This window comes from Anolis sagrei, chromosome 2 (assembly GCF_037176765.1).
Source record: "Anolis sagrei isolate rAnoSag1 chromosome 2, rAnoSag1.mat, whole genome shotgun sequence".
Classification (NCBI taxonomy): Eukaryota; Metazoa; Chordata; class Lepidosauria; order Squamata; family Dactyloidae; genus Anolis; species Anolis sagrei.
In genome coordinates, this window is record NC_090022.1 from 9,517,921 (window position 1) to 9,529,067 (window position 11,147).

The 11,147-nt window shown below is 46.7% G+C and overlaps 1 protein-coding gene across 3 annotated transcripts in view; it reads right to left on the reverse strand.

Moving 5' to 3' along the window:
* Positions 1-6,001, reverse strand: part of LOC137094752 (zinc finger protein 708-like) — a 30,708-nt gene extending 24,707 nt beyond the window's left edge. The window contains exons 1-5 of one of the 3 annotated variants that reach the window (XM_067465212.1): positions 5,597-5,810; positions 3,896-4,398; positions 3,434-3,560; positions 2,512-2,579; positions 90-216 (exon numbers count right to left, since the gene is read on the reverse strand). In XM_067465212.1, the coding sequence (XP_067321313.1) occupies positions 90-216; positions 2,512-2,579; positions 3,434-3,560; positions 3,896-4,276 (703 nt within the window). In that variant the 5' untranslated portion in view covers positions 4,277-4,398; positions 5,597-5,810. Of the gene's footprint in view, positions 1-89; positions 217-2,511; positions 2,580-3,433; positions 3,561-3,895; positions 4,399-5,596 lie in introns of all 3 variants that reach the window. The other 2 variants (XM_067465211.1, XM_067465213.1) reach the window with 2 other exon arrangements.
* Between the last annotated feature and the right edge of the window lie 5,146 nt (positions 6,002-11,147).

Consider the following 11,147-nt stretch of genomic DNA (forward strand, 5'->3'; position numbering starts at 1 on the left):
GATGATTTAGGATTCTGCTCCCACAAGGAAGCTGCTGATTGGGATCCTGCATTTTAAAATAAAAATCCTTACCAATGGGGGAGCCTTACCAAGAGAGTCCACAATCCTATGAATCTCCTCCATGATTTGCATGTGCAAGACTTTCTGATCAGAACTCAGGAGAGCCCACTCCTCCAAAGAGAAATGGACAGCCACGTCCTCAAAGGCGATTGGGCCCTGGTGGAAAAAGAAAACATTTCCTTCTTACACAAGGGCTATCTAGGAAAATAATTACAAGAAAATCTTTAAAGGAGATTTACCTTCCTGTTGAGTGTTCAAAAGAGAAAGGGCTAAGGCCTCCATGCCATAGTTTAGACTTTGTAGAGACGTCCGATTGGTCACAGTCACAACCATTTCTCAATTGACATTTAGAATCAGAAATGGAATCTGGACATGTTCCAGCTTTTATTGTATTGCCCAGAATGGGACACAGTGATATTCCAGGTGAGTTCTCACCAAAGCAGAAAGAAGCTCACCATGTCTTCCCTTAATTCCTTTGGATGTAGCCCAAAAATCCTATAGGCTTCTAAGCTGCTGCATCACATTTTTGGCTCAGTCAGATTTGCTTCGAGTTCTCTGCCAATGTCGCTCTAGTCTCCGTCTTACTTGCTTCATCTCTGCCAACTCCTTGGAAAGCCAAGGGGCTGCTCTGGCTGCATTACACAAGAGGGGACATTTGGGAGCAATTGTGTCCACTGCCCTGGCCAGTTCCCCATTCCAGAGGTCAGCCAGAACTTCAACAGAATCGCCTGCCAAAGTGACAGGAAAGTCTCCAAGAGCCGTCAGGAACCCATCCGGATCCATAAGCCTCCTGGGACAGACTGTCTTAATCGGTCTTCCACCCTTGCAGAGGTTTGGAGTCCTGGCAAGTCTAAACCTGACCAGGTAGTGATCGGTCTATGACAACGGAACTGTGACCAACACCATCATCATTACCATCATCCCATCCTGCACAGAAAACAAAGTCCAAAGTGTGTCCAGCAGCATGGGTAGAGCAAGACACTGCCTAGGACAGGCCCATGGTTGTCATGGAGGCCATGAAGTCCTGAGCCACTCCTGACAGGGCAGTCCCAACATGGATGTTGAAGTCTCCCAGCACTATTAGCTACTGAGACTCCAAGGCCAACCCCGAGACCACCCCGGCTAGCCCAGGAAGGGAGACTGTTGAGCAAACCCTACTGTTGGCTCTTTTTTCCTTCTTTTACTGATGCAACCAAAGAACCCCCTTTCATTGGTTTTAATCCCTCTGGCAAGCCTGAGCTCATTTTCCCCTTTAGCTTGTCAGGTTTTCTCCCTCCTTATGCTGGTGAATTTGAAATCTTCTTTGGGAATTCCCACACCCCAGCTTTTCCATTTCTTGTACACATTCCTTTTAAATCTTATTGATTTATTTACGGTAGTTCTATGTTGCCTTTCTCAACCCAAAGGCGACTCGATATTTATTCTGGTTTCTTTAGATTTCTCTTTTTTCCCCTTGTGGTTTACTAACACTCCAAGATCCTTTCCGCATGTACCAATGTCTAGCCAGATGTTACCTGTATCTGTGCGTTGTGTATTTCCTACATTTCTCTTTGTTTTTAGTTTTCACCCAGCTCTCTCAAAGTTCAGACCATTTTGAATTCGGATCCTGTTTTCTGGAGTAAGTATTATATATCCCTCCTCATTTGGTGTCATCTGCAAACATGATAAGCATGCCCTCTGAACCTTCATCCAAGCCAATAAGAAAGGTGTGGAACAGCACTGGGCCCAGGACAGAACCCCCAAAAGAGCCCTGCAGCACTCCTCCCTTCTTTCCAGGATGAAGAGGAACCGCTGGTGAGCACCCCTTGTCCATTCTGGAAGACAGAGACACTATTTGCCCCCTCCAGTCCGTTCAGACTTCTCCCGTTCTCCGGGAGTTCTCAAAGATTATTGCCAGTGGTTCTGAAATTTCTTCTGCGAGTTTCTTCAGGACTCTTGGATGTTGTTCCTGTGGCCCTGGAGACTTGCATTCATTGAGAGGGCCCAGATATTCCTGAACCACTTCTTTACCTATTTTGGGTTGCATTTCCCCTATTACCTAACCTGGTCCATGTTGCTCAAGTAGAATACTGATTCCCTTTTGGGAGAAGACTGAAGCCACGTTCTCCCTTTTCCCCACCCCGTTTGCATTTCACCACCTTCTCCAGGCAAAGACCCTACTCTTGACTTGTTCCTTCTTCTTGTTCTGACACAACCAATAACCACTTTTTATTGTTTTTAATCTGTCTGGCAAGCTTGAGCTCATTTCCATTCTAGGTTTCTTTAGACTGCTCTTATTTGGTTTTTTTCCCCTCCTTGTTGGCTCTGTTTGCAATTGTGCCTTCAGTATCTCACATTTAATAAACTCCCATTCTATCTTTTCTGTTTCAAGAGATGTTTGATGATGAAGCCAGGAAGCAAATGACCCCCAGGCAGCTCCCTTCCTCATCTCCCAGGAATCCTTCTGCTTACCTGATTCATTTCCACTCCATCACGAAGCGAAAGAAACCACGGAGGATTCGGGAACATCATTCCAGCCTCTAGGAAATAGATAACATGGTGTGGAAAGCTGATCACATAAACATGTCTCAGAGGAGAGAATTACTATCCTATAAAGAAATCTATGAGGAAATGACCCTGTGAACACAGGAGCATTCTCCGGCCCAGGAATAGGTAACATTTTGGAGTTTAGGACTTTTTATCTCGCAAGCAATGCTGTGAATACATTTAAATACATTTAAATGAAACGAGTCCTGGGCTTGGTATTTCGATTGACTAAAGTTACTGTTGGTTGTCTGTTTGTCTTCCAGCTCAGTTTCAGGTTCATCTTAGCTTCGGATCCCACCTGGGAGGATATTGAAGGGCTGATTTTCCAGTCCCACCCAACAGTATGCAAATGTAGAAGTATTGCCAGAAAAAAAACCCCTGCAAATCACACTGAAAATTACAGTTTTGCAACCTGAATGACTACCTATATATTCATCTTTTAAAAAGATTTATTATTATTAATTATAGGAGTAGATTTTGCACATTTTTTTCATCTATGACCACATTTCTCCAACCTCTTCCTATTTCTCCCTCTTCCTCCCCTCTATATTATCCACTCATTCATCTAACATATCTTAGTTCTGTTCACTCTTTCCTCCCCCGCCCCATACCCATACCACAATTTCCATTATAACTTTAACTTCATCCATGAGCTGCTTGATAGGAATTTTGATATTTTACACTGGCTTCACCGTTTTTATCCGTTCCATATTTATCTACTCTTTTCAAGGCCAAATGATCCTGCATGTGGGCCTTCTCAAGGTTAAATGGATTGTGGATGTGCTACAATCCCTCTGAAGGGGAATGTTCACTGGCATAAAACACCAGAAGAAGGGTTCCTTCTTACCCTCCAAGGCTGCAGCCCCATCTTCCTCCTGCTTGAGGTCCTTCTGCTGGGGGTTATGGGTGGTGTCTGAGTAGGATTTCTCCGATGCAAGGACATCAGGCTGGGCTTCAGTACAATTACTGTGGGCCTGAAAGAACACAGAAAAATTTAGAAGTATCATGGAGAAAGATTACAAAAGGATTCCCCACCCCACCCCCACCCCCAAAGTGCAGAAACTGCATTCTGAGATTGGCCACATTCCACCTCCCATCATTTTCAAATTAGAGTATGGCAGCAACTGAGCTTACAGTGGATATGGAGGTAACAGGGGGGGGGGGGGGGCAGAGCAGGTGGGAGAAGAGGCTGAGGGAGAAGGGATAGGCTATCCCTCCAATTTGCTCCCATCTTGGAAGGAAGGCAGGATATAGATTTCATCTCTCCATCAGTCCCAAGGTGAGTGAAGCCAAGAGGCAATGCTCTCACCTGTCCTTCCTGCTTCTCGTCCTCTGCTCGACTCAGGAGGAAGCCTTCCGCCAGGGCCACCGCCTGGGAAGAGGTCTCTGCCCCACACTCTCGGACCCAGCTCCCCATCTCTGGGGGCAGGATGCTCAGGAACTGCTCCAGGATCACCAGGTCCAGCATCTCCGCCTTGGTGTGTTGCTCTGGCTTCAGCCACTGGCGGCAGAGAGAGTGGAGGCGGCTGCAAACCTCTCTGGGTCCCTCGCCCTCTCGGAAGGAGGAAGGCCTGAAGCGCTGGCACTGTGTGTGCGCATCCAGGAACGTCTGCGTAGTTCTTTCCCAGGATTCAAAACTGCTCTCAGGGGACATGCCTACTTCAGGTCCAGGTGAGCTGAGTCTCTCCATGTTAGAACCACTCTGATGAAGAACCCAACCGTATCCAAGATGCTTTTCCTCCCTCTTCTTAAGGGAAAGAAATCCCTCAACAGGTTCAACTCCAAATTTCTCAGCCAACAATCACATTTCCTCTGTGAAAGAAAGGCAGAATTACACAACAGGCTTCAGGAGGATTTTTCTTGGGAGAGTGAAATAACAAGCCATTCAGACATCAGAAGAGCTGCAAGACCGAGAACAAGCCATGAGAATAAAGACGAAGATCCACCCAGAGGAAAAGTGTTCTTGCCATACATCAAGGGAACCACTGACCGCAGAGGGAAGCTGATGAGGAAACACAACATACAAACTATCTACAGACCCACCAAGAAAATCCAACAAATGCTATGTTCAGCAAAGGACAAGAGGGATCCTCTCACCTCTGCAGGAGTCTACCGTGTACCATGCAGCTGTGGACAAGTCTACATAGGGACCACGAAACGCAGCATTGCCCAGACACGCATCAAGGAACACGAAAGGCACTGCAGACTCCTTCAACCAGAGAAGTCAGCCATAGCAGAGCACCTGATGAACCAACCTGGACACAGCATTTTATTTGAGAACACAGAAATGCTGGACCACTCTCACAACCACCATGCCAGACTACACAGAGAAGCCATTGAAATCCACAAGCATGTGGACAATTTCAACAGAAAGGAGGAAACCATGAAAATAAACAAAATCTGGCTACCAGTATTAAAAAAAAACCTCTAAAATTACGACAGCAAAACAACAGGGAGGAAAGAATCAGGCACATCAAATCACTCTCAACAAAAGATTCCCCCCAGGCACTTCCAAGCCATTCAATGCTAATCAAGGTGGTCAGTTGAAACATTCACACCTAGCTCCAGCAGACAAGAGTCCTTTGCCCCACCCTGGTCATTCCACAGATATATAAACCCCTTTTCCTAGTTCCAACAGACCTCACTAACTCTGAGGATGCTTGCCATAGATGCAGGCGAAATGTCAGGAGAGAATGCCTCTAGAACATGGCCACATAGCCCGAAAATCCTACAACAACCCAACAAGCCATTTATTTATTTATTTCAGAGCCAGGTAATGCTGGGCCCTCCTTTCAATGGGGCCTCTGCTTCTCCAGCCTCCAGACAGGGCTGTCTCGGTGGTGGCCCCCTGCCTATGGAAATGTGAAATTAGGTCAGCTCCATCCCTCCTCTTCTTTAGGAAAAGCTCAAAACATAGCAGCAGGTTTGATAGCAATTTAGATATTTTATAACTGCCTACACACACACACACACACACACACACACACACACGAGTGTGCAGAAGGCCAACCTGTGAGTGAATGAGGCCTGGCCCCCCTTTGGCCCTCCCTCCAGGTGTGTTGGGCTTCAGCCCCTCTTCGGCCCTTTGGAGAAGGAATGGGAAGGAGGGGAAGGAGGCAGGCTAAGATGAGGAAGAGGAGGAAGGAGAGGCTGACAGGGCCAACTCTCCTCTCCCAGCCAGGCAAAGAAGGGTTAAGACAAGGGAGTTTGGTTCCTAGAGGGGCAGGAAAGGCAGCTCTAGGGAGGCCCACTTCCTTCCTGCCTCTCTGGGAACCACACTCCCTCCCCTTAACCCTTCCTTGCCCAGCGTTCCACTGGAAGGAGTGGGAAAGAGCCTCTCTCCAAAGCCCTGGAACCAAAGGATGAAAGATGAAGGCAGAGATAGAGTCATGGAGGAAAAAAAATTCCTGTGAAGTCTCGGCCTAGTTTTTACTCCCCTCTGTTTGCTCCCTGGAGTTGGACTGTTCCATTCTGCTAAGTTTTAGAGTGGGAGCTTAGGCTCCCCCTATAGGCCCACTCTTTTGGTTCAGCCCATTCTGGCTCATAGCCTGGTGGAAGGACCTTTTGGACATAGTTTTTAGTAGTTAGCCAGAACGTGTCTGGTCTGGCTTAGCAGCCTGAACAGGCCATCCTTAGCACATATATGCCATAGAATTGACCAATATTTGCCTTATAGAACATAGATAAAACATGCCAGAGACCTAAGCAGTACATGTCCCAGAGTTTATAGAGTACTTACCTCATAGAATATAGTTTTGTTGTATCGTCGAAGGCTTTCATGGCTGGAATCACTATAGCCCGAAAAAAACCGACAAGAACCTATAGTTTTGTTATTTACCTCAGAGTGGCACCTTAAACGTGTTCCTTATTATTCTAACTCTATATCAAAATCAAACTGCACCTTTGTATACCTTGTTTATTCAGTAAACTTAATTGGTTAATGTATTGTCAAAGGCTTTCATGGCTGGAATCACTAAGTTCTTGTGGTTTTTTTCGGGCTATATGGCCATGTTCTAGAGGCATTTCTCCTGACGTTTCGCCTGCATCTATGGCAAGCATCCTCAGAGGTAGTGAGGTCTGTTGGAATTAGGACAATGGGTTTATATATCTGTGGAATGACTGGGGTGGGACAAAGGACTTTTGTCAGTTGGGCTAGGTGTGAATGTTTCAACTGACCACCTTGATTAGCATACAATGGCCTGACTGTGCCTGGAGCAAACTCTTCTTGAAAGAGTACCATGCAGCTGTGGACAAGTCTACATAGGGACCACCAAACGCAGCGCCCAGGCCCATAGCCAGGATTTCGTTTCGGGGGGGGGGGGGGGACTGAATTTTTTCGGGGGGGGGGGGTTCGGGGGGCTGAGTTTGGGGGGGGGCTGAGTCTGAGTGAAAGAGGGTCTAGCCTAGCAAACCTTTTGTATCATTACCCCAATACCCCCATGCATATGGGATATATTGAGTATGGTGATCAGATCATGATATGAATAAACATAACAGTTTAAATAATGCACCAGTAAGGCCTTTTCGCGAACCATCATGAGAATTTTCGGGGGGGGGGGGTTACATGCCTGCCAGCACCCAAACAAGAATCAAGGAACACGAAAGGCACTGCAGACTACTCCAACCAGAGAAGTCAGCCATAGCAGAGCACCTGATGAACCAGCCTGGACACAGCATTTTATTTGAGAACACAGAAATGCTGGACCACACCAACAACCACCATGTCAGACTACACAGAGAAGCCACTGACATCCACAAGCATGTGGACAATTTCAACAGAAAGGAGGAAAACATGAAAATGAACAAAATCTGGCTACCAGTATTAAAAAAAATTCTAAAATTGCAACAGCAAAAACAGCAGAGAGGAAACAGGCAGGGGCATATAATTACCTTTCAAGAAGAGTTTGCTCCAGGCACAGTCAGCCCGTTGTATACTAATCAAGGTGGTCAGTTGAAATATTCACGCCTAGCCCAACTGACAAAAGTCCTTTGTCTCACCCTGGTCATTTCACAGATATATAAACCCTTTTCCCAGTTACCAAACAGACCTCACCTCTGAGGATGCTTGCCATAGATGCAGGCGAAACGTCAGGAGAAATGCCTCTAGAACATGGCCATATAGCCCGAAAAAACCCACAAGAACTTATTAATTGGTTAATTTTGGTCTTGTCTCTAGAGTTTTATTTTGGGGGAATTAAAGTACATATAGGGCATACTGATGGTCACTGGGAAAATAGCCAGACACATATAGTTTTCCCTTAAATCTTCCCGGTTGTGCCATCATAATCCCTATTCATAGGATAGTTAGTGAGCTGTATTCTCTCCCTGCCAAACCATTGCTCCCCAACCCCACTGAACATTAAAGGTAACCCATCAGTCCAGGGAGCAGAGCAGGGCCCCCACCTACAACAGAGAAAGAAGGTCTCAGCCTGAGATCAAGTCCCAGGGCTCCCTTTTCCCAAGGAGGAGGAGGACAGACTTGGGTGGGAGATGCAACCAAAGCACCCAACACAAGCAGGCTCTTCATTGCCCACGGCCTCTGAGAAATCCCGCTGCAAGACTTGCTCTCCAAAGCCGCTCTCTGCCAAGGCCGGGGAAGCTTCATTCAGATTTTGGTTAGAAGGGTGTCACCGATTTCCACATCTCAGTCTTGCACAGGACTTTACTTACTTACTTAGGTGATGCCTCGTTGTCCGAGTAGGATTGTCTTCCAAGATGGGTGTCCTGGGGGTGGGTCCGTAGGTGACTATGGAGCCCTATTCTTGACCTGCATTTTCTCCTGCAGTGAGGGCATTGGTTTCCAGATGGAAGGTGGTCCCGGTCGGAGTTGGCTCGATGCGCCTTCCTCTTGGCACGTTTCTCTCTTTCACCCTCCATTCGTGCCTTTTCGAATTCTACAGCACTGCTGGTCACAGCTGACCTCCAGCTGGAGCGCTCAAGGGCCAGGGCTTCCCAATTGTCTGTGTCTATGCCAGAGTTTTTAAGGTTGGCTTTGAGCCCATCTTTAAATCTCTTTTCCTGTCATCCATTCCGTTTTCCGTTCTTGAGCTCGGAATAGACCAACTGCTTTGGGACAGAGGGGACGTGTGTTTTTTTTTAAAGGAATTTTCAGAGATGTTCCCAATGCCCATATGTCCCGATTTACTGCCATATTGGGCTATTTCTGCAGTAGGCCTATATTTACAGAAAATGCTTATTGTTTGAGGAATCAGTGTTCCAAAGAAGAAAGTTACTATTCAAGGATAACAGTACATCCAAACAAAACTATCCTGGAATCGTTCCAGGAGTTGCACATGACGTCTGTAGACAGTCCATGTCTCACAGGCATTTAGCAGGGTTGGGAGGACAATAGCTTTATAAGCAAGGACCTTGGTCTCCCTACGGATGTCCCGGTCCTCAAACACTCTCTGCTTCATTTGGGAAAACGCTGCACTCGCAGAGCTCAGGCGGTGTTGTATTTCAGTGTCAATGTTGACTTTTGTGGAGGGGTGGCTGCCAAGGGAGCGGAAATGGTCAACATTTTCTAATGTTACACCATTAGAAAATGGTGTAACATGCACATGACTACGATGGAGTGGCAAATACAGTGGAGTAAGTAGATACACCCAACCCTGATGTCGAGCACCCCCCCCCCCCCAAATAAGGGATAGTGACTACAGACTACACAACAAGGGTTAAGTCTTGGTCACATTGCCAAGGCACTGTCAACAATAAGGACCCCACGAGGCTTTTGTGAAATGGCTGGATCTTGGGACTTGCCCTTTGTGAGAGTTGTAGTTTCCCAAGGAACAAAAGCATGAATCAGTTGCAGCACAGCTGAGGTTTCATCTGCCAGCCTTCCCAATGATAATGGACTCTCTGCCTGCATGCCTTGGACTTCAGTACATACTATCTCCCTCATGAACTTTCCTCAAAGACCTTTTAAAACATTGGACTTCAGGCTTCTTCATGAAAATTAATTCTCTTATTAAATATACTTGGAATGTGGGACAAAGATAGGGTTTTGTTGCTATGAGATGCTTATGATTATGAATGTATGTATCTTGCTATGAAATATTGCCTTTCCCCTTTTGCCTTTTACCCTAGAAAATGTGACCCAGGACTGTTGAAATGCTCGAGGGAGAACCACCACCTCCCTTTCTTATTTGATTATTTCACATCTGCATGGAACAATAGCCATTTATGGTTTCCTTTGTCTCGCCCTCGGAGTTGGTCCAGTGAGATAAGGAAGTCTATTTGGAATACGGACATTATGATTGATTTACAAAGGGCAGCGTTGATCCCCCCCCCCCCCCGAGGTCCGCTGCCCTGACCCTGTGTTTCCCTCACCAAACCCCTCAAAGGACAATAAGCTGCATCAGCTGGAGACATTTTTCCTTTGTTTCGCTGAGCACATGGCCAGTTTCCATTGACCCATTCATGAACTCTCTTTGTGTTCTGTCGTCCCGCCTCCCCTCTTCTGATTCGCTGGCCGGCGGGCGACAGCAGCCCTCCCCTTTGGATCCAGCACGCCCCTGAAGCTCCATGATTGGTCCAGGAGCCATGGGGATGGGAGGCTCCTCCCCAGCTGCTCGCCCTGTTGCCCAATCACAGCGGGGAATGTCAGAGGAGCCGGGGCGGGAAGTTTGAACTCTGGGTTTTCAAAAATTGTATAAATATGCCTACATCACTGTGCTCCTGCATGCTTGTGGTGGAATTATTCCTACAATGTATCCGATCTCAGCTGAATCGCTAATAAAGACACCTCGATTGCTGAACTTCTGCTTTGGTGAGGATTTATTATTTAATTATTTTTGCTGCTGAAATTGGCTTCGCTGGCCTCACCAAGGTTCTAGGACTCTTTTTGGTGCGGTCCTCAGGATCTCCTCGGCTGGGGAGATCCTCCTAAAAGCAGCTCGATATCAACCCCGCATTTCAATCTTGCACATGACTACTTCAAAGGAGTGGCAAATATAGTGGAGTAATAGTAGATATACCCAGGCTCAGTGAACTCAATGAGGTGCAGATTTTCATCCACCTTGTTAGAATAAGTAAAACAAAAGGAGCCCAAAATACATTGGGTATCTTTGAGGTTTTGATGGCACACTTGATATCCAACTTATGCCTTTGCGCCTCAATCCATTCGAGGTGGCTCTGGCTCTTGTGGGCCCCGGGAGCGGAGGAGGCAAAGGTGTTATGGGGCAGGCAGGGAGGCTAGTGCATGCTCCCGCTGCCTCTCCTGTGTGATGCACCTGCTCGCTCATACTTTACCATATTACACAAATGTAATGCGCACCCCAATTTTGGCATGGCCACTTAACTAAAAAAATTGTGCCTTAGATTTGCAGAAATATAGTAATCCTTTTACTAGTAATTAGATTTTTTCAAGCAATGGGGCTTCTTTTGAAGACTATTTGGAAACTCCAACAAGTCCAATGGGTGGCAGCCAGATTACTCACTGGAGCGACATACAGGGAGCATGCCTCCCCCATTGTGCCGGCACAATTAAAAGTGCTGGTCTTAGCCTATAAAGCCCTATATGGTCCCAGCCCAGCTTAGCTGTCCAAACGTATCTCCCTCTA